This window comes from Frieseomelitta varia, unplaced genomic scaffold, assembly GCF_011392965.1.
Source record: "Frieseomelitta varia isolate USP_RPSP 00005682 unplaced genomic scaffold, Fvar_1.2 scaffold_285, whole genome shotgun sequence".
NCBI classification, from domain to species: domain Eukaryota; kingdom Metazoa; phylum Arthropoda; class Insecta; order Hymenoptera; family Apidae; genus Frieseomelitta; species Frieseomelitta varia.
This window is the reverse complement of record NW_025110018.1, coordinates 2,062,345-2,089,008: the sequence shown is the minus strand read 5'-3', so window position 1 is coordinate 2,089,008 and position 26,664 is coordinate 2,062,345. Positions and strand designations below refer to the sequence as shown.

The 26,664-nt window shown below is 26.7% G+C and overlaps 4 protein-coding genes across 7 annotated transcripts; 2 read left to right on the top strand and 2 right to left on the bottom strand.

Annotated features, from left to right (window-relative positions):
- Positions 1–350: 350 nt before the first annotated feature.
- Positions 351–2,791, bottom strand: LOC122529401 (sphingomyelin synthase-related 1). The gene is made up of 6 exons (XM_043655506.1): positions 2,548–2,791; positions 1,888–2,217; positions 1,387–1,715; positions 1,154–1,294; positions 931–1,085; positions 351–849 (listed from the first exon to the last, which is right to left on the bottom strand). Exons 2-6 carry the CDS (start codon positions 2,185–2,187, stop codon positions 446–448), a joined length of 1,329 nt encoding a protein of 442 aa, XP_043511441.1. The 5' UTR covers positions 2,188–2,217; positions 2,548–2,791; the 3' UTR covers positions 351–445.
- A 520-nt stretch (positions 2,792–3,311) lies between these two features.
- On the top strand, positions 3,312–9,158 carry LOC122529362 (translocation protein SEC63 homolog). The gene is made up of 12 exons (XM_043655410.1): positions 3,312–3,806; positions 4,422–4,524; positions 4,609–4,723; positions 4,797–4,902; positions 5,584–5,807; positions 5,894–6,055; positions 6,285–6,513; positions 6,642–6,787; positions 6,912–7,059; positions 7,196–7,676; positions 8,358–8,649; positions 8,736–9,158. The coding sequence occupies exons 1-12, from the start codon at positions 3,683–3,685 to the stop codon at positions 8,874–8,876; spliced, it is 2,271 nt and encodes a 756-aa protein (XP_043511345.1). The 5' UTR covers positions 3,312–3,682; the 3' UTR covers positions 8,877–9,158.
- Positions 9,159–9,853: 695 nt separating this feature from the next.
- Positions 9,854–14,798, bottom strand: LOC122529363 (inhibitor of nuclear factor kappa-B kinase subunit beta-like). Of its 4 annotated transcripts, none has more exons than XM_043655412.1 (13): positions 14,606–14,798; positions 14,256–14,455; positions 14,026–14,184; positions 13,726–13,943; positions 13,554–13,658; positions 13,342–13,477; positions 13,013–13,201; positions 12,124–12,335; positions 11,726–12,010; positions 11,177–11,320; positions 10,807–11,097; positions 10,640–10,719; positions 9,854–10,568 (listed from the first exon to the last, which is right to left on the bottom strand). In XM_043655412.1, exons 1-12 carry the CDS (start codon positions 14,712–14,714, stop codon positions 10,656–10,658), a joined length of 2,112 nt encoding a protein of 703 aa, XP_043511347.1. In that variant the 5' UTR covers positions 14,715–14,798; the 3' UTR covers positions 9,854–10,568; positions 10,640–10,655. The 4 variants fall into 4 exon arrangements, with proteins under 4 accessions (XP_043511347.1, XP_043511348.1, XP_043511349.1 ...); XM_043655413.1 differs by having other exon boundaries at positions 9,854–10,537; XM_043655414.1 differs by having other exon boundaries at positions 9,854–10,236.
- Positions 14,799–15,687: 889 nt separating this feature from the next.
- LOC122529313 (eIF-2-alpha kinase activator GCN1) lies at positions 15,688–26,593 on the top strand. Its single transcript, XM_043655312.1, has 13 exons — positions 15,688–15,780; positions 15,860–15,962; positions 16,584–16,779; positions 16,883–17,222; positions 17,335–21,145; positions 21,226–22,711; positions 22,788–23,424; positions 23,542–23,886; positions 23,969–24,162; positions 24,245–24,456; positions 24,544–24,797; positions 24,937–25,158; positions 25,262–26,593. The coding sequence occupies exons 1-13, from the start codon at positions 15,766–15,768 to the stop codon at positions 25,388–25,390; spliced, it is 7,944 nt and encodes a 2,647-aa protein (XP_043511247.1). The 5' UTR covers positions 15,688–15,765; the 3' UTR covers positions 25,391–26,593.
- Positions 26,594–26,664: the final 71 nt, after the last annotated feature.

The following is a 26,664-nucleotide window of genomic DNA, read 5'->3' as shown; positions in this document are numbered from 1 at the left end:
TAAAATCTTTGTTACTTATTAAATTTACTTCATATAGTTATAAAAAGAAAACAAACTTTTTATAACAACAATAAAGAAAAATATGTCTAACGCTAAATTTAAGAAACAATGAAAATAAAATTGAATAAAAATTGGAAAAGTTAAATATGATAATAATATAATACTTTAGTAGTTAGAATTTCTTTTGGAAGGCAAGAGTTCAAATGAACTACTATGGATAATCATTTTATAAAAGTTACAGGTATTTAAACAAATCGTATAAACTCCTTTTGATAATGGACATTTTACTAACTATAATAATTTGACTTCCAAAAATAAATACTTATTAATTTGTTTTGTTATATAATTTGTTATTTAAACAGTATAAAGAGAATTGTCACATAAAATTAATATTCTCAAAAGTCTATTATCAAGAAATATAAAACTGAAGCAACTTATGGATTGATTAGTGCTCCTTCTTTGTGCTATTCTTTACTCTGCCGTTTAAATTACGCCATGACTTACGGAAGCAAATTGAGGATCGAACCAAATGCCATATATCTTTTCCTGTACACGCTAGATTACAAATAATTAGAGACGGAGATTCATACTCATTTGGAACGATACCATCGACAGAAGATTCGAAAAAGCTAAATAATGGAAACCAAATTCTGGTTCTATTTGAATCACGTTGCATCAATGCTTGATTATTTGCTAGAGTATGATAATAAAGAAACAATCGTGATGTAATATAGAAAGCTACAAAAACATCAATGGAATAATGTTCGTGTGCTGCTAAGATGAAAAATATACCAAACATATTGAGCATCCATGTAAAGGTATGTAAGAAATACAATTGTCGTGGGGTATCTGAAAATAAAATGTCAATATATTATCTATACATTATATATTATCCATAATTTATTTGTTTAAATACATAGTAATACTTACACTCTGTAATGAAAAAATTTAACATAGTTAACGCGACGGTATGTCCACTAAACATATAATCACCACAAGTCCTAACACCTTGAATCGACATACCAGCACCACGCCATATGACATAAGCCATAGCAATCTTATTGTATAACTCTACATATGCAGAACTATAAAATAAAAATATTAATAGAATTGATTTTCATATTACCTATTTTAAGGAACAAAATATTTGTACTTTGTCCAATCTTCGGGAACATTCCGTGGTTGACATTGTAAATGTGCGCCTGGTACTGACAAGGAAGTAATAAGCATTGTAACGCATCTTAACAGGAAGACTGTACCAGATAAAGCAAAAAATCTTCGTAATAAAATAAATCTGCATTAATAAAAATTCATTAAATATTTTTGAAAAGATCAATTTTACAAATTAATTAATTTCAAATATCATACATTTATTATACGTTTTACCTGTATTTGTGAAAAATTAGTACAATAAGCCATATTGCAAAAAGTATAGTTCCAGTAACTTCACACATATCAAATGCCCAAGGAATATGTGGAACATTATCTAAAAATATATCAGGTAACGGAGGATATTTTTTCATATCAGGCACTCTATCATGAACAATGACCATCACAAAGGCAGTAATCCATGTAACAATAAATAAATATGCCAAACTAATGAAAGCTTTCCAAATTTCAGGTGGCAAATGTGATGCATGACCATCTTCTGATACAGATGCTGAATAAAATTCATTTTCAATAGAACCTTCATTGTTTGTACCACTACTAGGCATCTGTTTATTAGAAAAAAAATTTTTAGTTTTAGTGTCAACAAAACTAATATTATTTTATTATCACATTTCATATATTTAAAAAATATATATATAAAAATTTTAAATATTAAGTATTAAAAATATATATATATAAGAATTTTAAATATTATGTATTTAAAACTTTCCTTCTTACTTCATGTTTATGGTGACTATAAAAATTTGATGGAGGAAATATATCAATATATCCTAATTCAAATAATACTGCCATATTATCCCTTTGTAATTGTTTTATATTAATATATAATCTTTTCATATCACCAATTGTCTGTAAGTTTTTGGATATTAACTTTAAATCATCTTCTTTCAAAGTTAAGAGCACCTTTCCATCAATTTCTTGATCAAGAAATGAATCGATAAATTTTTTATGTCCAGTTTCACTAAGCCATCTTGTCACATCTTTTTGCGTCCATTCAATTATACTTTTCTCAGACATTGTTGATTTCAATACAAAGATGTATTAATCCTATAAAAAAATGTAATAAATAATCTATTAATAATTTATATTACAATTACTTATTAAATCTAAAATCATTAATAAACATGTGTCAAAATAATATCTACATTTCATTAAAATAAAATATAAAATCAAGTATAAAATACAATGTTTCAAAAATATTAAAAATATGAAAAAATGCAATGTAAATGATAAAAATAGTGTCGATATGGTAATAAGCATATTAACAATAATACAATTTTGAAAAAACAATATATCATAATAAAGAATACTATGCGTAATTGGTTAAACCACATGCATTTTAAAATGTATTTAACCTAACCATTAAATGTGACGTACCTTAGAAATTTAATATATGAGTTATCAAAGCTAAGTATCACAATTTTTTCGTGCGTTTATTATACATAATTAATATATATCATAAATATTATAGTCTTATTGTCAAACGAAACCATACATTGGCAGTATTTGTAAATAAACCAATCCAAACAGAACCATTAATCAGAATGTTACAAGCACAGTTGGATGCATTGTTAGTTCCTCAACTTATGCATTAGAGCATAGTGTACATACTTATCTCAGCAAACTAGTTTCATATAATTTCAATTTTAAATTATGTCAGTTGATAATTGATATTATATAATTAATAAATTAACTCGAGTAATAAGGGAAATTTTTTTATAAAACATATCTAATAAATCATATAACAGAAATAAATCAAAATAATTTTAAAACAAAATGTCAAATAATGTTAGAGAAATTGCATTCGTGAAATTCATTTAATACGTTGATTTTCAATTATATAACAATGACTTTATTTTCGCGCTATGTAAAATAATTTATAAGTTAACATTATTAAAACATTAGTATACATTTCCACGTGATTTCTCCGTGATATTGTAGTTAATTATATATATTTTTATTCTATTTTTGAGTTCATCTTTACAAAAAAATATATATATATTCTTTTTTTTTTATTTATATATAAGATAACAAAGATAGCGGCTCTCGATTCGTAAATTTATATTTATAAAATCGATGTATTTATCGATTTTGATATCGATTCAAGATTTGTTTACAGTTAATATTTGCATGACGTTGGCATTAGTGACGTTGTTCACGGTCAGAGTACAACAGAATTGCAAAACTACGCGATGGCGTATTCTAAGTTCATTTAGAGATAGCAAAGCAATCTGCAGCTTTACAGTGCGAACGACATATCGTTTGTTAACAAATTTCATCGTTTTTGTTTTTCAAAGTACTTCTTAATCTTTTTATTAGATTCGTATAAACGTAATTAAAACCGCCAATTGCACGTCGGACCTAAACTAATAACATTCGGTGCTGAGTTGGCAGTCTTGACGACGACAACTCCATAACTGTACTGTATAGTGAATGGTACCGTGAATTTAAAGTGGAGTTTAGTAATGAATGTACTTAAACAATATACTTAAAGATTATTACTTAATGAGCTATGAGCGGCCAAAAATTTCAATACGATGAAAGTGGTGGGACATTTTTCTACTTTTTGCTATCATTTTCGGCACTTCTTCAAATACCTGTGACATATTACTTTTGGCCACGTTGCCCCAAACAAGGTTAGTTTTAGACGAATCTATTTGGATTAATATAAAAAATAAATGATACTGCAACAATGTTTCATGGTAGTGCATATATTTTTTTAAATTCACAATTGTTTTATATAAGTTTACACTATGTCTTACACTCAATCTTTTTATTGTTTGATTTAATTCATAATATTGTGGCAGTAGATTAATCAGTACTTAATTGAATATTGCATTAATTTCATTAATTTTTTAATAATAACAATAACAGAGTGCAATATTTTTGTTGATTTTCTGCTTAGTGTTTAGTAATTTTTATAGAAAAAAGTCATTTAAATATTCATTAATCATTTAAATATTTTCTTGATTTTAAAAGCAGATAATATTTAAAAAATTATGTAGATAAATTATTATAATTCATAACATATTTGTTATATTACATTGTTTTTATTTTTAACAATTTCAAATAAATTGTTATGTTATTTTAAGTAAATTTTTATTATATAAAATTTTCTTCATTATATAAATATTCTTTTCTAAATAATGTAAAAACTCAGTATTACAGAAAATTAAATTTTTTTTCATGTAACTGATTATATATTATTGATTGTAGTATGATTAATATTTTACATTATTATTTATAAATAGATCCTGATCAAGAGGCAAAAGAGTGTCAATGTGATGGATGTAAAAGAAAGAAAATTATTCTACGACTTAATAAACCATGGAAAGAAACCAAAGCATTATTTGAGTAATTATATTTAAGATATAAGATATATTTTACTTGTATAAATTTTAGATTTTTAAAAAATGTTATACGTTTATGTCATTGTAGCAAATTTCTTATCATTCTTGGATGGGTAGTTCTTATTTTTTTGACATATAAGGTATCACAGTTTGATTATGAAATGGCTAATTTCGATCCATTTGAAATACTTGGCGTTTCTTCTGTAAGTACAATTAATTCAATTAGAAGTATATGCTTTAGCTATTTAACATCTGTAATATTATTATTATTTATAGAGTTCATCTCAAAGTGACATTAAGAAAGCATATCGCAAATTATCTTTAATTCTTCATCCTGATAAAGAAACTGGAAATGAAAAAGCTTTTATGAGATTAACTAAAGGTTAGGATAAATATAAAATGATAAAAAATTATATGATAATCTCTTAAGTGACTAGCAAAAGTAAAATGATTTAAAAAATAATTTAAAAAATACTTATTTTTTCTTTATTATTATTGTTGTTGTTGTATTACTACTACTACTATTGTTAATATTATCATTGAGAAATTATAATTGAGAAAATTACTCTAAGGTAAGAAGAGTAAAAATGAGAAATAAATAATAATTTTTTATTTAAGAATCTGAAATGACATTTTGAATATTTGATTTTAATATGTGTCCATTTTATTATAATGAAAGGTTTATCTGTATGTTTGAGAATACAGAATACATAATTTTATTGTCCTCTCAATATCATTTTTTTTCCATTGATTAGGTTTTATTAATTTGTTGTCATCTTTTTTGATATCAATTGCATCTTTTTTTGAAAGATCATTTCTTCTTTTATAAAATTTTATTTTTTTAAATCATCTCTGAAAAATGATGTACAATATTAATATAACAAGAAAGAAACAAATTTATTTACCATCCATATATAAGCCAGATAATTGTTGTAATTGTTACAAACTAATCACTTAAGGAATTAATAATAATATTGTAATAATATAACATAAAAATAATAAAAATTATACATAATAGAAAAGGTATTAAAAAGAAAATATTTATTTTGACATAAAAAAATAGCTTATCAAGCTTTAACGGATGAAGAAGCACGGAAAAATTGGGAAAAATATGGAAATCCAGATGGTCCAGGAGCAATGAGTTTTGGAATTGCTTTACCTTCTTGGATAGTTGAAAAAGAAAATTCAGTTTGGGTTTTAGGGTTCTATTCACTAGTTTTCATGTTTGTTTTACCAACAGCTGTTGGCATGTGGTGGTATAAAAGTATTCGTTACACTGGTGATCAAGTAAATACATCTAATTTACAATACATGTACAATTAAATAATAATCAAGCAAGTATTAATAAACTCTAATCTTTCATTGGTTTTTAGGTATTGTTAGCAACTACTCAATTATATTACATTTTTTTCATTAAATATCCTTCAATGTCATTAAAAAGGGTTATTATGATTCTTGCTGCTTCATTTGAATTTCATAAGAAACGAAATGCAGAAATAGTTGAGAGATATACAGATAGTGAAGAAGTTTATTCGGTAAGATATATACTATGTTTCAGTTGTTTTTACAATTATAATTATAATTGAATTCGTTTTATTGTAATGTACGATTTTTTTGTTAGGTTTAATACAGTTTTATACTAGAAGTAAAACAAGTGGCATATGGCTTTTATTGTTTACTTTGAAATTAAAAATTTCTTTGTCTGAAGAAATTAATAGCTTAAGGTAATTCTAGATTTTGTATTTTTTTTTTTTTTATTTTCAGCTTATTAAGCAGCTACCAGATATAGGTGCAAAAAACAAGGCAACACCATTATGTGACTCGTATTCAATTAAAGCTAGAGCTTTAATTCATGCACATTTATCTCGTATATCATTAAATCCAGAAACGTTAGAAAAAGATAGACAATATATAGTAAAAAAATGTCCATATTTAATTCAAGAAATGGTAACTTGTGTTAATCGAGTGATTCTATTAGCTTATGCTAGAAGAGGTATATATGTATGCTATAAATTATAAGTTAGGTTTACCTATAACTTGCCCTATATTTTCCCAAGTACAAACATTTTATAATAGCAATGCATGTTTAAAAATTATAATTTGATCAATATTTCATTATAGTTCCACGTTTACCAACTATAAAAACTGTAGAAAATTGTATGAAATTGTGTGCAATGATAGTGCAAGGTTTTTGGGAATTTAAAAATCCTCTTTTACAATTACCGCATATAACTGAAGATAATCTAAAATGTTTCTTACCAAAAAAGGTATCACTCATTTATCTTACTATTTCAAATACTTTAATTTAATGTGGAATAACTAACTTACTATTTAAAATACTTTAATTTAATGTGAAATAACTATTAAAATTAATTAAACTTGTATTGTCAGCATCAAATCAAAAGTCTTCAACAATTTGCACAATTAAAAGGAGACGAGAGAAGACTGATTCTTAGACATTTATCAGATAGTCAATATGAAGATGTAATGAAAGTTCTTGGAAACATGCCATATATAGAATTTAAAGTACGATCCGAAGGTATATGTTATTTAATATTTCCTATACTTATATAGGAAATTTATATATTTATTATATATGCATATAATATATATATTATATTATACATGCATATAATATATATATATTTAATAATGAAATGAAATATATTTTACAGTAATTGATGATGAAAATCCAACTGTTTATACTGCTGGTGCTATTGTGACTGTAACAGTATCATTAACTCGTAAAGATATGAAACATTTATTTGGAGATGATTCTATTAAAGAACAAACCATGATTGATGACAGCAAAATAAACAATGAAGCTCCTGATGAAGTATTAGAAGAACAGAACCAATCTGTAAAGAAGCCGGCATGGCTTAGGCAAAAAAAAGGTCAAAAAAAATCTCACAAGAAAGGTACTAGTAAAAAATTTGCTTCTACAAAAAATGCTCAGACACAATTTCAGTCTAGCAATAATGCTCAAACGAATACCCCTAATGCAAAAAAGAAAGAAGATAAGATAGAAAAAGAGTCTTCCAAAGATAAATTATCTGATGTCAGTGATAGTGACGTTGATAGTGACAGAAGTAATGACGAAGATAGTCATGAAAAAAAAGATGTATCCATAGATGACGATGATACAGAATGGGAGAGGTAAAATATTTTCTTGATAATAATTTGTTCCAGAATATGTGGGTGTAACTTCACTGCTGAATTTAGCATATTAAAATAAGAAAAATAGATAAACATATGCACGATATGATCTTGTTTTCGAGATACAGTTATTTTTATATTGTATCAATTGTTTACATATCTTTACAGAAATTGCTCAAAGTGGCCACTTTTGATTTGAATACAAGCTTCTATATAGATTTCTTACTATTAACATTTTAATTCGTTCTCTATAAAAACCTCTTATTAATATGGCGTTACATTCAACATGTTTGCTGTTTTTACATTTTTATAATCTATTAGTATTATTAATATTATAAAATGTAAAGTTTCACAAGATTCTATCAAATATTTGATATATGTACTACTATTGCGATTTAGAAACATTGTAAGGGAACTTTTATACAATTTTTATACAAAGTGTTGTAGAATGTTTTTTTATAAGATTGTATCTAATGTACCAACATTCTATAAAATTAAATAAAAAACTCAATTTATCAAAGGAATTATTAGAAAATAAATTGTATTTCAGAAATAAGGTAACATTTAAGGATATATCATTATATAAACTTTTTTCTTTATTTTATTATGCTGAATCCATCAGTGAAGTTATATAATATCTGAAAAATTTTGTATAATTTCAATTAATACTTTTATAAATAGATTTCAACAAAGAATTTCAAAGAGAGAAAAAGTTTTGGAAGGAAGGAGTAATATATCACATGAAGTACATTGTCCACTCTTTCCGGATGTGAAACAAGAATACTGGTGGGTTTACATCTGTGATCGCAAGAGCCAAACTTTACTAACAACTCCTATTTATGTTACATCGTTAGCACACTTTGAAGAAGTTCAGTTAAAATTTACAGCGCCTCGATGGCCAGGTGTTTATACATTTACTGTTTGTTTACGTAGTGATTCCTATCTTGGCTTTGATCAAGCTCAAGATATTAAGGTGTGTGATGAAATTTTATTTACATAATGCAAACGAAAATTACAGTATTATTATCTTATGATCATTATAAAAATATTTGTTCATAGTTGGATGTGAAAGAAGCACCAGAAGTACCCACAGAACATCCTCAATGGGATATTTCAGATGAAGAAACTGCAGAAGATGTAGATGCAGCTGATGAACATTCCGAGTATACAACTGATGAAGATATCAGTGACAATGAATAATATCTATTTCTCGTGGAAGATTTGATAAATAGATAAAAAAAAAGATGTTCGCATTTTCCTCTTTTTTTACTTGTCAAGTTAATGTACAATGAACTTTTATACGTGAAATTGCATAATTGTTAATGTACGTGGACAATCTAGAAAAATAGCATAGTGTGTAAGGTTTTTCAGTGAAGAGAAAGTAATAGTAAATGAAAATCATATTTATTTTAACATTGTTGTTTAATCCTCAGTTTAGGATGTATATACAGTTTTTTTAATAAAATAAATTTTAAAATATAATATGGTTTTTTCGTGTATATTATTGCATTCTAATATATAGATTTTAAAAAAATAAGAATTGCAAATGTGAAAGAATTGAAAACAAGGGAAAGTGTAACAAAACATTTGTCTCTTACATATTCATTCAACCGTATAATTTTTTATTAAATGTAAAAGTATAAAAACTACTGGTATAGTTTTCTTATAAAATAGTCGGTGTCCTACTTCTATATTGATAACAATGAATCGTAAAGTTTTAAATATCTTTGTGAGTATAGTTTAATTACAAATTAATCATAACATATGTATATACATATTTGTGTGTGTGTGTATATATATATAAAAATTAATTCTGTTACAGATGTTAAAAAGTATTTTTATATACTTATTCCTATGTGTAATGTTTAAAGTAGGTACGTTGTAACATTTAAAACAAATTTTTGATAGTTTTATTTAAATGTACATTATTTTCAAATTTATTAAATTTTATTATTTATTAAAATAATCTTACAACTTTACTTAGAATGTATAAAGGAATAAAAAATGTATTAATCATGTCGTAAACTTAGCGATAAAAGTGACACAACCCAAAAAACAATTTTAGAATTATTATGAGATTCTCCTTAACTAATTATGAAAATCTTATTCACTTTTATAATTTGGCCGATAAAGAACAATTATAATATTCTTCCAAATTCATATGACAGTGTGCTATATTCTATAAATATATTTTATTGTGTTTTATCCTGGTTATTATTGTGAATAAGTGTATATTTAATTACATTATATTTCAAATTACATCGTTTTGTTTCTTCTAGAAAATACTATTTCAAGCTGTATCACTTTCATCGTACGTATGCGATATGTATACATAAATATATGTTATATATATTAAATTACTTCATATTAATCATAAACATATACTAAAAATTTCACATAAAATGTCATATGTGTGGAAAGATAAATATAAAATATCTTGAAAAAATTATTTATTATTTTTGCATAACATATGATACTTTACAAAACAACTTTAATATTTGCCTTAAAGATGAACTATTTAATGGCACTGTATATATTACATATTTATATATTATCATACCTCTTGTTCACAGCCAATTTTAGACCAGCACATAAAATAAAATTTTGGTGTTATTTTAATAAAGTATTTTAACATGTTTTATATTGATATATAATCATTTTCAGATCATTCAATATCGTCAAATAACATTGGATGGAAGATAAAACAGAAAAATATAATAAATGGTCCTGTTTATACATATCTCAAAACAGACAAAGATGCTAATATTAAATGGGGTGTACGACATTATATTTCAAGAGCATCAAGAATCACACAGCAATAACATTGCTGCAGTGATTAATGCAAATAATTAAATAAGTTTCTAAAAGTATATTTTATAGAAATATTTTAATCTAAAAATAATAAAATATTATTGAATGATAAAATAAAATTTTTAAAATCAAACACTGTAATACATACTTACATTTCCCACCATATATTTATAATTCTAAACTAAGTAGGTCCATATATCTATTTTGCATTTCCATTAAAAGATTATCCAATCTGCCAAAATAAAAAATAAAAATATATTTATGCCTTCATTTCAGATATCATATAATTATTTAAAATGAAAATCGTAATGAAACATACGTATAACGTATTATTAAGTTATCATATATCACATCATTCTGTACATCCATCATTTCTTGATGTTTAATATTAGACATATTTAAAGATTGATTACTATTAAATTCATTTGACACTTCTATATTTGATAGAATATTTGTAGTTTCATTTTTTAAACATTTTTCATTAGAGATGTTATCAAGAGATCGTTGTGTTATATTTTGAAAATCTTCACAATACACTGTCTTCAAAGCAATAACTGAATTAAAAATCATTTCCAATGTTCGGAGTTTTGATTCTAATTTCGCTACTTGTCTGAAAATATTAATTATATTAATATAAGATACATTAATTATAACTTAACATATAATATATTTATTGATGATATGCATACTTTATAATTCCAAAAATATTGCAAAATTGTTCTCCTTGTATTTTTAAGAATTCAAAAATTAATTTTGCTACCTCCGTTGGTCTTATATCTTTATGAGAGTATTCATCTTTATGTAATTCATAAATTTCTGTGATTTTATTATATCTGTCCAAAATTTAAACATAACATTGTAAATATTTTTTCAAAACATAAAAGTAAAAAAAAAATATTAGAAATACGCAGCAAATTTTAGTATAAATTGGGAAGAAAAAGTTTTTTTATAAGTTTAAGAATAAACTTATAGACTAACAATTATTTCAATTGCTTGTTTTTAATTATTTTTACGACGCATTAATTTGAATTATTAATTATTTTTAAATCTCCATTTATTGCTATGTTTTTAAATAATCTTTTGTGTGATTTTCTGAATAATTATTTAATCAATAAATCATAATTTGCAGATTATTAAATTTTTTATTCCTTAAAATGCGTATCATTATGTGTTGTAAAAAAAATTTTTCATTCTTGTGTAATACCAAAATTCGCCCATTTTTAATATTCCTTACTCACATTTGAAACATATCTTTAATGTAATCAATAGATTTCACTGCATCATTTAATTTACTGCTTTCTTGTATTAGTAGATCAAATTTTAATTTTATTTGATCAGCGGCCTTAACAAGTTTAGTAACTTTTTTATAATTAATTTCCAAAGCTGTTAGCTTCTCCTTATCTATATATTCTTCTTTCCATTTATTACAAACTGTAGATACCTCATTTAAAAACTTATTTATATTTATTAATGTATTTATTATATCTTTATTAAATGTATCAAGTCTTGTGATTACCAAATCGCTGAAATATTGATTTCATACGTGAATGAAATTTTAAAATAAACTAATATTAATTTTATATATGAACTGGCAAATTACAAAGTGTTTAAAAAATTAATAATGTAAAACACTTACACTTTTATAGTTAAGGCAAAAAAAAACAGTCGAAACAAATTTATTTCCTGATTGACAAAAAATATTGATACTTTGTAATAATCTTGCAATGTTTCAAAATCTAATTGATTTTTTGGCAATTTTACCATTTTTTGAATTTCTATAGGAATAACTGGCATAGGAATGTTCTCTTTTAAAGGACTTTCATTTTTAAAAACGAATAAAACTGAATCCTACGAAAAAATTAGTAATTTAAATTAAAACAAGGCTATGTAACATAAATTTATATATTGTTTTATTTTATTTTATCATAGATTTAACTCTTTAACGACAGAGTGTCACATGACTCTCGTTTATACAAATATAATATTTTATTGCTAAAATATTTTATTATATCATTCTATTATATGAAAATAATGTCTTAAAAACAAATGCTATATCTCAAGAAAGAAATAGACAAGAAATTATTTAGAAAATTGTCTTAGATGACATTTGACGATGAAAATTGCTTCAAATGACATAAAAACTCAAACTATTTGATATGTACAAAGCTAATCGTTGAAGAGTTAATCAGAATATTCGTTTGAATCCCAGGGATCATTGAAAAAACATTGTTGAAAATGCAATAGCACTTGTCTTAATTGAATACGAAGAGATCGGTTCAATTTCATTTCGAAAATTATTTTTGAAATTGAGTGTGAATGAATGAAGGAAAAGCACAATTTTTTCAACGTTGATGTAAACATTTGGTTTAGTAAAGTTGCACTATTTCGACAGATTCTGAGTGCACCATCAGTGTCCATAGATTCAAATGTACTGGGATTTTTCGACATGAAATCTAAACAACGCGATCGCGCTACCTGGGACTCAAGTGGATATAATAAACACAAAAAAAAACATTATATTATACCTGAATTTGTGATAAAAGTGGTATTTGATTTTCAATAAGAACTTTACCAAAGTAATCTGTTAAAGTTTGTTGATTTAATGGTATATTAGTATCCTTTTCAATCATAGATTGCAAATCTGTAATCTTAGTAGTACTATCTACTTCATATGCATTAGTTTTATACATTGATGCAGCAAATACGTAGACTATCTAAAGAAGTATTTATATTTTAAATAATAATGTGTATTTTTAAATACACAATAATTTCATTATTGTGTATTATTATGTTAATTGTATATAATAATGAAATTATTGTGTATTAATATATGAAAAATTTTATATCAAAATACCTGTTTTGATAGAATAGAATGCAACAATTCAAATACCACTAACTTCGTTACTCCACTTTCATGTTGTTTCCCTCTTTTCTTTGGATCCCATTGTAAAACAACTTTAAACCATTGTACCAACTTATTTCGAAGGTTACTAATAAGAAATATAATAAATAAAATTAATATTACTTTGTTATCATTACTATTGACTTACTTTAGTTTATTATTACTTAGATAAATTTGTAGGACCAACAATATCTTGAGCGAAAACTATTTTTCCTTTTGATTTAAAAGCACAAATATCATCATATTTTTTATTTTTAATATGTTGCATCCTAAAAAATATATAAGTTAATTAACATTGAAATTTTATCTGTAATTTTTCATCATTATATAATATACCATGACATAGTATGTTGCATTTTAGGTAGAAATGGTCTTGTTCCAGTGATAAGTTCATAAAAGAGAATACCTAAACTCCAATAGTCAACAGAACAACTATATGTTAATTTCCATAGTAGTTCTGGAGCTATATAATTTAATGTACCTACTAAAGATCCAGAGGTACTATCTTCTCCAAGTTCTTTCGCATATCCCAAATCTATTAATTTATATGAAATCTAAAACATATTTTATGTATAATTGCTATTATTTGTTATGTATATATTTAATAAAATCTATATTTAAAGCAATATTACTTACAATGTTATATTCATCTTGTAGAACTATGTTCTCAGGTTTTAGATCACGATGAGTAATGTTATTAGAATGTAAATATTCTACTGCAGAAGAAATATTTTTCATTACATTAATTGCTTCTTTTTCACTAACACCACAACAATTTTCTGTCTTTTTTAAAATCTAAAAAATATTGATAATATAAACAGAAATATCATGTCATTAATCAAAGAAAGATATATTTTAAGATTTACCTTTCTTAGATCACCTTTACTACAAAATTCCATACATAATAAAGGTAAATCTACTTTATCATCTGGATGTTTAAATGGTAAATCTAATCCTTTAACAATATTTGGATGCTTCAAACGTTTCATTATCTGTACTTCATGAATCCATCTTTTTCGTTGTGTTTCTTTTAATTGTTTAACATCTCGTTTACATATCTTAATTGCTATAGTTTTCATAAAATAAATATTTATTATTTTCAGAATTCATTTTATATCATTCAAATAATAACTATTTTAATCAGTATTAGTAAATAAAATATTAAGTACTAAAATATTAATTATTATTTTATTTTCTTTACAGAAAAGCTACATACCAATTTTTTTACCACTTTCATGTGTCCAAAGTTCAACAATACCAAATCCTCCAGAACCTAAAATCTTATTTAGACTCCATCCTTCAATGTGAACTGGTATAGCAGTCATACTAAATGTTTTGTTTAAAAAATTATTTAAATTATTGAATATTATAAATTATAAAATATTGAATTTAAGAGTTTAAATTAATTCTTTTTAAATATATACACAAATATCAGTTTTATAATAATATCAAATTAGTCTTATTAATGTCTAAAACTATAAAACGATTACGTTTATAATACAATAAATTTTTTAAAGAATAAATATACATGTATGTACACAAATACATTGTCAATATATATAATAATACATATTAAAACAGACTAACAATGTTACCAACATAAAAAAGTTTAAAATTGAAATAAAAATTGAAAATTGTATAAAAATTGAAAAAAATTAGAATAACCTAATATAATTGAAAATCTTAAATGTTAATATTTTATAAATTTTACTTAATAAGTTAATTGTCATTAATTAATTAATAAGCATGTATCTCTAAAAAAATCATTTAGCACTTAATATGTATTACCAATAATTAAAAACAATACAATGCTAATAAATATTATATCTTTCTATGACATCTTTTTTAATAACATTTGTTTAATAAATAACAAACACTCATATATAGTTCTATTTGATTATACAAGATATGTATAATAAAATAGCAAATAATTAATATTTTATAATTAATACTTAAAAGTATAAGTATTATAATTCGCAATTTCTTTATTTTCAAAATGTGCAAATATTCTATAAATCTAACACAAAAATTCTATTACATATGAATTTAAATAGTTGAATTTATAAAAATATAATATTTATATATGTAACATGAACTAATTTCATAAAATATAGAAGTAAAATAATATTTATATTATTTTTAAAACAAATATTTGACAATTTTTTTTTTTAAATAAAAAATATATACTTAAAAATAAAATATATATTTAAAATATATTCCTAAAATATATGTTCAAAGTAGATTATTAAAATACACATTTAATTAAATAAGATACATAATTCAAAAGAATAACAATTTTCAGTAGCATATATATTTTGGATGCTACTTAAGCCAATGATGGATGGCGCTTTAAGATAGTCCGGTTTTTGAAGAAATATGGCGGATGTTGAGGTGAGTCTGTCACGTGGAAGTTCAGAAACTATATTATTGTCGTGTAATTACTAATTTCTTATGATTGATTTTGTTACAGTTAACGAAAGCATTAAAAGATTTACCGAATCGAATTCAAACCGCCAGTAAAAACGAGCGGCGAGTGCTTCTACAAAATGTCGTCAGTGTGTTGTCAAATCCTGGTAAGAAATGAAAATACGAATAATATCTTGATAAAGATTTATAACTTTGATTAAAAACTTGTTAATGAAAAGAGGAAACTTTTCTGTCTCCTATAAATATATTTTAAAATTAATGCATCAAGAAAAATAATATCGAATAATACAATTGATATACTGAAAGAAATTTTGCTTGAAATTCTATATCTAACAATTATTTTGACGAATTTTCAAAAAATCAAATATGTGTATATTTCAGAAAAGAAGTCCTATGTTTATATGATTGTTTTCTTCCTTTAGCAAAATATAATACCAAAATTTGACCACTTATTTCCTGTTTACAATAATTTTATTTTTTTTATTACAATATTTACAATTTTTGTACATTGCACCTATAATTTTAAATTTTTCAATTTTTCTGTCAATTTTAACATCAGTTATAAAAATAGAATTATTATCACAAATATGCATGTATATAATGTATGAGGACATGTTGATACAAACTAAATATTTTTTTTATACATTAATATGTTAGTATATTTATTAAAAGAGATACTTTTATCTGATTCTTTTAGTTAAAACTAAAGTTAATTTTTTTTATTAAAAGTTAACTCAAATTAATAGATATCATTTTTGTATTTTTAGGCATCAATGAGAAGATTGTCAATGGAATTTGCAAAACCATATCTTCTACTTTACATCGATATAAGGATACTGCTTCCCAATCTTACGTGAAAAAGTTAATTGAAGAACTGTTAAAAAAGCAACCAGTACCTACAATAAAACATATGACAAATGTTATTGTAGAACAAGCTACATGGCATAAAAATGTAGTTCCTACGTATGTAATTATATTAGCTTCTAGAATACATTTATTTTAAAAAGTTTAAATTTTATACCGTGTATTAATATTTATAAGTTACTAATAATAAGTTCTTTTGTAGTACGAACACGTCTTTAACAGCGTATCTTGCATTAAAATGGTCAACATTAATTATTCTGCATGGATACAAAAGCAATTCAGATATGAATTCAGAATTACCAAAACTTATTGAAGCACAGGCAAATTTGAGTGCAGCAGCTTTGGCATCCATGGACAAAAAATTGACAAATAAAGTATATGTTTTACTTGCGCATCAATGGTCAAGTGTTAAAGATATTGATATTGTGTATTTAGAGACACTAACAAAACTGGAAGCTGGAAACGGTGTAATTGTTCTTGCGAGTTTACTAACTATGTATTTAGTTGATGCAAAGAAAAGTGATTTAGTGGTAAAATTGAAGGTAAATTTATATTTGATAACATTTGTGTTAAAAAAACTGTTTTTATATTAAGTAATATTTTTTATTTTTTGTAATAAACATTAGCAAATAAATATTTGTTTTTCTTTTACAGACAAACACCATAGATGCTTTCATAAAGCTAACTATTAGTTGTAAGAAAAAACCAGATCTCTATGTTGTTCATAATGCTGTACCTCTTCTTCGTAGAATATCTCATGATGAGTTTAAAAGTCAACTGTTACCAGCTTTGCAAAAAGCTATGTTAAGAAATCCAGAAATTATTATTGAATCGGTTGGACATATTCTAAGTGGTTTAAGTCTTGATTTAAGTCAGTATAGTCAAGATATAAGTAAAGGATTATTTGCTAACTTGTATTCAAAGGAAGATTTAGTTAGAGACGAAGCTGTAGGAGCTTGTCGTAGACTTGCTCTTCAATGTTCAGATACTGCTGCTTTGGAAAATTTATTATCATCTGTATTTGCTGTATTTCATGGATCAGAAGGAAAACTTACAGTTGCAACTCACAAAATTTCTGTATTGCAAGGTGCTGGCAATCTTAGTTACAATGCAGCTTCAGGAAGTAGTGTTGAAAGATTAGCTGAAACAGCCTGCGAACATTTTATTAAAGTTCTTGAAACTGAAGTTCATGAGAAAACATTAATTCATGCTCTTGAAATGATGGCATTGTGGTCTAATAAATTTGCAAATAATGTTCCAAAATGTGTAATAGATGCATTTAAAAAAGGTATGACTGCTAAAACTTCAACTGCAGCAGTGCGTACTGCTTATATTAAACTATTCTTTTCTACACCAGTAGTTTCTTATTCTGAAGTAATAACCCCATTGCTTATACAAGCAATAAGCAGAGCTATGCAACAGTCTGCACAACCAGTTGCAGTCACAGAGGGTTTAGTAGCTTCTTATTTGTTACTGAAATTTGTTCTTGCTAATCAAGTGGAAAATGACAAACAAACTGTATTGTGGCATGCGATTGATGAGCAAATATTCTTCTCAGAAAAATTTTTGTCAACTTGTGGAGATGATATATTGTATCACCTCATGTTACTTTGCAAAAGACTAATTATTGAATTTGGAGATAAATTAAATGAAAAAACTTTAAATGGTGTTCACAGAGCAATTGTAGCATGTGCAACAGCTCCGAAATATAAAATAAGAAAACGTTGTTTCCCATTAATTAAAAAAGTTTTAACTGGTTTGAGTACATATGATCCTGCACAAGAACTACTAATGGAATATAATAAATTCATAGAAAATGTAAAAATTAAATCTGAAAATGATAGTGAAAATAAAGAAGATTCTTCTAATTGTGAGATAACTGGTAGATGTCTTGCAGACGGGTTATTTGCTATTTGTTCAGGTTCTTTTTTATTTGAATTACCTGCTATGCAAATGACAAGAGATGCACTAATACCATCTCATCATCCTGCAATCTATAAAGCAATGCCAAATTTATGGTTTAAAATTGCAAAAAACTTTAATCTTGTACCAAAAAAATTTTTATGTACATTTAATCATGAAATTAAAAGAATACTTGTACAAAATTATAAACCTGTTGCTAGTTATGAAAATGCATTAACAAAAGTGATATCAATTATACCAGACATCATATTACCTGGAATAGTATTTAACATTACAAATAAACTTGATGATCCAGAGATCTTAAAAGTTACTAAAGACGAATACTTTACTTATCTCACTCCAGAAGGGGAACTGTATGATAAAAGTGTATTACCAACAAATGATGAAAATGATATTCTCAATTCAATGAATATGAGAAGAGAGAGTAAAGTGTATTCATTTAAAGAACAGCAAGAAGAATTGCAGCTTAGGCGAGAATTATATGAGAAACGAAAAAAGGAAGGAAAAATACAAGAGCCTAAATTAACACCAAAGCAAGAAGAAATCCTTAAAGCACAAATGGCAAAAGAAACTGCAATTCGTAAAAGATTGACGGAATTGAAATTTATTAGAATAGATATTGTTGTATCTCTAACTATGTGTTCTATACGAGGAAATAGTCAAGAATTGTCAATATACTTAAAAGATTTTCTACCTCTAATTTTGAAAAACTTGGGATCGCCATTAGCTGCTCCTGCAATGTCAGATCTTTATATTCATTTAAAAGAAATTGTGAAAATAAATAATCCAATTCTTACTGATTTAGTAGCACATGTTACATTACGACAATTACAACCACAGTGTGATCTCAATCAAGCTTGGGAAGAGGAAAATCTTGATACTGCAGTAAAAAGAACATTAAATCTTTTACACACAACAACAATAAAACATAAGAAATTATTTACAGCACCAACTTTTTGCTACATCTTTCCATTTATAAAGAAAACTTTATTATCTTATAAGGATGATAATATGATAGTTCAAGGATTGCAAATAATACAAGAACATGCTAAACAAAGAGGGAGTTCTGATTTTAGAGATATGAAACATCCTCAGTTGCTTCCACGTAAACATATGTTTGATCTATTAATAGAATTAATGGAAATCACAAGTGGCAGAGTACAGTCACATGCAGTTGCAACATTATTAGACGTTGCTCAATCCGGTAGTGGTCAATCAGGTACTGCAATAGCAACTAATGAAGATATAGATTCTTTAATTGGGGCATTACAAAATTCTTTATCTACAATAAGAGATGCAGCATTAAGAGCATTATTAGTTGTGAGACAAGCTTTTCCATCTCAAAAAGAACATTCTGTACAACTTTCTCATCTTGTTAGAAGAATTTGGATTGCTAAGTTTGATATTTGTGATGAGAATAAAATTCTTGCTAATGAGTTATGGACTGCCGCAGATTTAGTAATGCATGCAGATAAACTTGCTGATGAACTGATCCAAGACATTGCGCATCCTGTAGAACCTGTACAGCAAGCAGCTGCTTGTGCTTTGGCACAATGTTTAACTGAAGTTCTCCATCTAGTACCAATCATTTTGGATAAATTATTACAATTGTATCAAGAAAAATTAACTATGATTCCACCAAAATTAAACGATTTTGGACGAGTGGTTGAACAACCTATTGATACCTGGGGTCCACGACGAGGTGTGGCACTTGCATTAGCTCAAATGGCACCTCTTCTTAGTGCCGATACAATACTTAAACTTGTGCAATTTTTTGTCTCTACTGGTTTAGGAGATAGAAATCAAGCTGTCCGAACAGAAATGTTAACTGCTGCTGTAGCTGTTGTTGATCTTCATGGAAAAGCAAATATAACTTCTTTGTTACCTGTTTTCGAAGACTTTATGGATAAAGCACCAAAAATTGGTAGTTTCGATTCAATCAAACAATCTGTAGTTATTCTTATGGGATCATTAGCAAGACACTTGGACAAAGATGACTCGCGTATTAAACCGATAGTTATGCGTTTAATTGCTGCTCTTTCCACACCATCACAGCAAGTGCAAGAAGCAGTAGCTAATTGTTTACCACATTTGGTACCTTCTATTAAAGAAGATGCACCAAAAATTGTAGATAAATTAATGGATCAATTGTTAAAATCAGACAAATATGGAGAACGAAAAGGTGCAGCTTATGGTTTAGCAGGCATAATCAAGGGTATGGGAATATTGGCACTAAAGCAACTTGATATTATGACTACATTAACTAATGCCATTCAGGATAAAAAAAACTATAGGCATCGAGAAGGAGCATTATTTGCTTTTGAAATGTTATGTACAATGCTTGGTAGATTATTTGAACCATACATTGTTCATGTATTACCACACTTGTTGCTGTGTTTTGGAGATTCAAGTCAATATGTCAGAGCGGCTACTGATGATACAGCTCGTGTAGTTATGAGTAAACTATCTGCACATGGTGTAAAACTTGTTTTACCTAGTTTATTAGCAGCATTAGAAGAAGATTCGTGGAGGACTAAAACTGGTAAATAATTAAAATATTAATATTGTTTAAATTAATAATTATGTGTTAAGTTTTACATAATTTTATTTCCACTTTTTAAGGATCTGTTGAATTATTGGGTGCAATGGCATATTGTGCACCAAAACAACTTAGTAGTTGTTTACCAAGTATAGTTCCAAAACTAATCGAAGTACTTAGCGATTCACATACAAAAGTTCAAGAGGCAGGTGCAGAAGCTCTTAAAGTTATTGGAAGTGTAATTCGTAATCCGGAGATTCAAGCTATTGTGCCAGTTTTATTAAAAGCTTTACAAGATCCTTCTCATAAAACAGCTACTTGTCTCCAAACTCTTTTAGATACTCAGTTTGTACATTTTATTGATGCTCCATCATTAGCTCTTATTATGCCTGTAGTACAACGAGCGTTTTTGGATCGTTCAACAGAAACAAGAAAAATGGCAGCTCAAATTATTGGAAATATGTATTCTTTAACTGATCAAAAAGATTTAACTCCATATTTGCCAACCATTATTCCTGGTTTAAAAACGAGTTTATTAGATCCCGTACCAGAAGTACGAAGTGTATCTGCAAGAGCGTTAGGTGCTATGGTACGAGGAATGGGTGAATCTAGTTTTGAAGATTTACTTCCGTGGTTAATGCAAACGCTTACATCTGAAACGAGTAGCGTTGATCGATCAGGTGCTGCACAAGGTCTTTCGGAAGTTGTGAGGGGATTAGGTGTTGAAAAACTTCATAAACTTATGCCTGAAATTATTAGTACCGCAGAAAGAACTGATATAGCTCCTCATGTCAAGGATGGTTATATTATGATGTTTATTTACATGCCAAGTGCATTTACTACAGAATTTACACCTTATATTGGACAAATCATTAATCCTATTTTGAAAGCCTTAGCTGATGAAAATGAATATGTTCGTGAAACAGCACTTAGAGCGGGACAACGTATTGTTAATCTTTATGCTGATTCTGCTATTATGTTGCTATTACCAGAATTAGAAAAGAGTCTTTTTGATGATAATTGGCGTATTAGATATTCATCAGTTCAATTACTTGGGGATTTGTTATATCGAATTTCTGGAGTCTCAGGAAAAATGTCAACAGAAACAGCAAGTGAAGATGATAATTTTGGAACTGAACAGTCACATTATGCCATTATTAATGCCCTTGGTGCTGAAAGACGAAATCGTGTTTTAGCCGGACTCTATATGGGTAGATCAGATGTTGCATTAATGGTACGCCAAGCTGCTCTTCATGTATGGAAAGTTGTTGTAACGAATACGCCAAGGACTTTAAGAGAAATATTACCGACATTATTTACTTTATTACTTGGCTGCCTAGCTAGTACAAGTAATGATAAACGACAGGTGGCAGCGAGAACTTTAGGAGATCTAGTTAGAAAATTAGGTGAAAGAGTGTTACCAGAAATTATACCTATTTTGGAGAAAGGTTTACAAAGTGATCAAGCTGATCAGCGTCAAGGTGTATGTATTGGTTTATCAGAAATTATGACAAGTACAAATAAGGACATGGTGATAACCTTTGTAATTAGTTTAGTTCCAACAGTAAGGTAAATTTATATACAATAAATGTTAAATTTTAAGACAGTGATTCGATAATTATAAAAACCATTATTTGTATTTTAGAAAAGCATTGTGTGATCCATTACCAGAAGTTCGACAAGCAGCAGCTAAAACTTTCGATGGTTTGCATTCAACTGTAGGAGTTAGAGCATTAGATGACATATTACCAGCAATGTTAACACAATTAAATTCACCGGATCCAGCTGAAGCAGAGAATACTTTAGATGGTTTACGCCAAGTAATGGCAATCAAATCTCGTGTTGTTTTACCATATTTAGTACCTCAATTAACAACTCCTCCTGTTAATACAAAAGCGTTATCAATTTTGGCAAGTGTAGCAGGTGAAGCATTAACAAGATTTCTTCACAAAATTCTACCAGGGCTATTGACTGCTCTCTCCAGTGCTCAAGGAACACCAAATGAAGTTCAAGAGTTAGAATATTGTCAAACAGTAATTCTATCTGTTACTGATGAAGTTGGTATTAGAACAATTATGGATCAGCTTATGGAAGCTACAAGAGCAGACGATTTATCTAGACGTCGAAGTGCTGCAACTTTGTTATGTGCTTTTTGTCGAGACACACGCGCAGATTATAGTCAATATGTTCCACAGTTATTACGAGGTCTCATTCATTTATTTACGGATAACGATAAAGATGTACTACAGATGAGCTGGGAAGCACTTACAGCAGTTACTAAGGTAAAATAATTTTTTTTATTTAATATATTACTTTATGTTATTGTAATTAAATTTTTTTATTTAAATATAATTTTTAATTAATGTTATTAAAATGAATATATTAAATTTCATTTTTAGACTCTAGCATCTGATCAACAAATTGCACATGTACAAGATATTAGACAAGCTGTTCGATTTGCAGTTTCTGATTTGAAGGGACAAGAATTATTGCCAGGATTCTGTTTGCCAAAAGGAATTACTCCTATTCTTCCGATATTCAGAGAAGCTATATTAAATGGTCTACCAGAAGCAAAAGAACAAGCAGCTCAAGGGCTAGGAGAAGTTATAAAATTAACTAATGCCTCAGCCTTACAACCAAGTGTTGTACATATTACTGGACCATTAATTCGAATTCTCGGTGATCGCTTTAATTGGAGTGTTAAAGCAGCAGTTTTAGAAACGCTTGCAATTTTGCTTGGCAAGGTAAGATAATTTGTGATCAATATTAAGAAAAATAATAACACAAAAATAATATAAGTAATTAATGTTTAAATGCGTTGATTAGGTTGGAGTAATGTTAAAACAATTTTTACCACAATTACAAACTACTTTCTTAAAAGCATTGAATGATAGTAACAGACAAGTAAGATTAAAAGCCGCTTATGCTATAAGTAATCTCATTATAATTCATACTCGTGTCGATCCACTATTCACAGATCTTCATACTGGCATAAAAACTGGTGATGATCCAGCTATTAGGTAAACTAAACAATTGAATGAAACAGTCTGTACATTATTTATATGTTTGTATAATCAAAATTTACACATACATTTTATTTAGAGAAACAATGTTGCAAGCTTTAAGAGGTGTGCTTACGCCTGCTGGTGATAGAATAACAGAACCAATGAAAAAACAAGTCTTTGCTACTTTAAGTAGCATGCTTGGACATCCAGAAGATGTTACAAGGAACTCTGTAGCTGGTTGTTTTGGAGCATTGATACGGTGGCTCAGTCCAGATCAACTTAACATTGCGCTTAATGAAGATTTGTTATGTATGTAACATTAAATATTCTTTTGTTTCTTCTTTTTATTAATTTTTTTAAATAAAATACGTTTAATATTTTAATTAATAATTTTAGGTAATGATACCAGTGTTGACTGGATGCTTAGACATGGACGTTCTGCGGCACTATTTGTTGTATTAAAGGAATCGCCAACAACTATTTATAATAGCAAAGATAAAGATCGTGTTTGTGTAGTAATTCTTTCATACTTGAGTGCAGACCGAATTCAAATAATCATGAATGGTATACGAGCTTGTGGTTACCTGTTTCAATATCTTATGAATGAAGGACAATCTATACCTCAACAAATTTTACCTCCTTTTGTTCGAGTAAGAATATTTAAAAAAATATATAAATTTATATATAATTATATATGTAATTTTTATAATAATTATATATGTAATTTTTTATTTTAATTTTATTTACAATTTTATATTTAAATAACTTATCATATAATTTATATTTTAGTCAATGAATAACAATAATAATGACGTGAAACAGTTATTAGCTAAAGTTTGCATTCATTTGGCTCGTAATATACCACCTGAAAGGATGTCACCAGAATTACTTAAATCGCTTTTACCTATGTTGGTAAATGGAACAAAAGAAAAAAATGGTTATGTGAAAGCCAACAGTGAACTTGCTCTCATAGCAGTACTTAGATTGAAACAAGGAGAAGAAGAATATCAGGTATTTTTATCAATTTCATTGTGTAAAATTATAATATGAGATAAAATTATAAAGTAAATTTCTGTTACTGGTTATTTATAATTTTACAAATTGAATTTTTCAGCGTTGTATGGCTTTCTTGGATGTTGGTGCCAGAGAATCATTATCGGATGTAGTCAGCAAAGTATTGCGCAAAGTTCTATCTCAACCTGAAGGCAAAATAGAAGAATTAGACGATACATTACTCACGTGAGAGATATTGTACGTTCTGGGGCTCATTATGCTCTACACCCCTTTTAATAGTCATACCATCAATAATTATTCTGACGATTTTTATAAAGAGACTTATTGTTCGTGTATTAGTTATATTATAAAGACGTTAGTTCATTCAATATTGTATCTCGATAATCAATTAAACAAAGTAAAATGTAACAGTCGCTCGATGGCATTTGAGTTACTTAAACTAAGGTGTCCTGTTTACCGAGTGATTCGCATACACGTTGTAGATATTTCTACGAAAAATGTTTTCTACTGTCCATTTATTAATCTGTTTTTCTATATTTTAATTGTTAGTAAATTATATTTGTCTCAAAGATACACATTTGTAAATGAATCGATAGAAAGTAATACAAAATATATCGAATTTGAATGCAAAAACAGTGAAAATAATTTAAAATGTGAATTACATTTCGATCGTCTTGTAGATTCACTGTTTACCTTTTTCATTTATGTTGTGTCATATGTTTTATTATGTTTTATTAATACCATAATTAAAAATAAATTATTTTATTTATATCGGAAGGAAAAAATTGTTTTTAGACGAAACTATATGATTATTTTACTTTTTGAAAGTATTTTAAATACCGGCAAACGGAATAAAACGTTTACTTACTATCGAGCTTTATTGTCATGAAAACGTATTTTGCTGTCCTGTACTGTAGTTATATAAAAAGTACATATAGTTTATATTTTAGAATTATTTATAGCGATTGTTGAGCCGGCGTAAGCCGTACCATAACATGACGCGATACTTCTAAATCTATTATTAAAGTCTTCGTTTCCTAATATATTCTGCTTATTCTATTTTTAACATTTTTCAATTTATCTGATTATATTAATTACATTATCCACAATTTGCAAACTTGTATATTCTATGATACGTTACAATTTAGTGTATAAACAGAGTTTGTATCTTTATATGTAACTTTTTTAATGTTCATAAATATTTGTTTTTATAATATCAAATCAAACAAATTTAATTATTTCTCATTCATCTACATTTTGTATATATTAAAAAAATATATGTATATATTATTTTTGTAGAAAAGTAAAATTCGTTAATTAAATTGCTTTGCAATTAAACACTATTTTTGTAATAAAGATTTTGATAGATATCCAAAAGAATCAAATCTTACATCTTAATCAAATTTTAATATATATTAAATATTTTTAAAATGAACATAAAAAAAAAACGAAGACACTAAAACAATACAATGGATTAGAAGTACGCGTATACATTGCATTTTA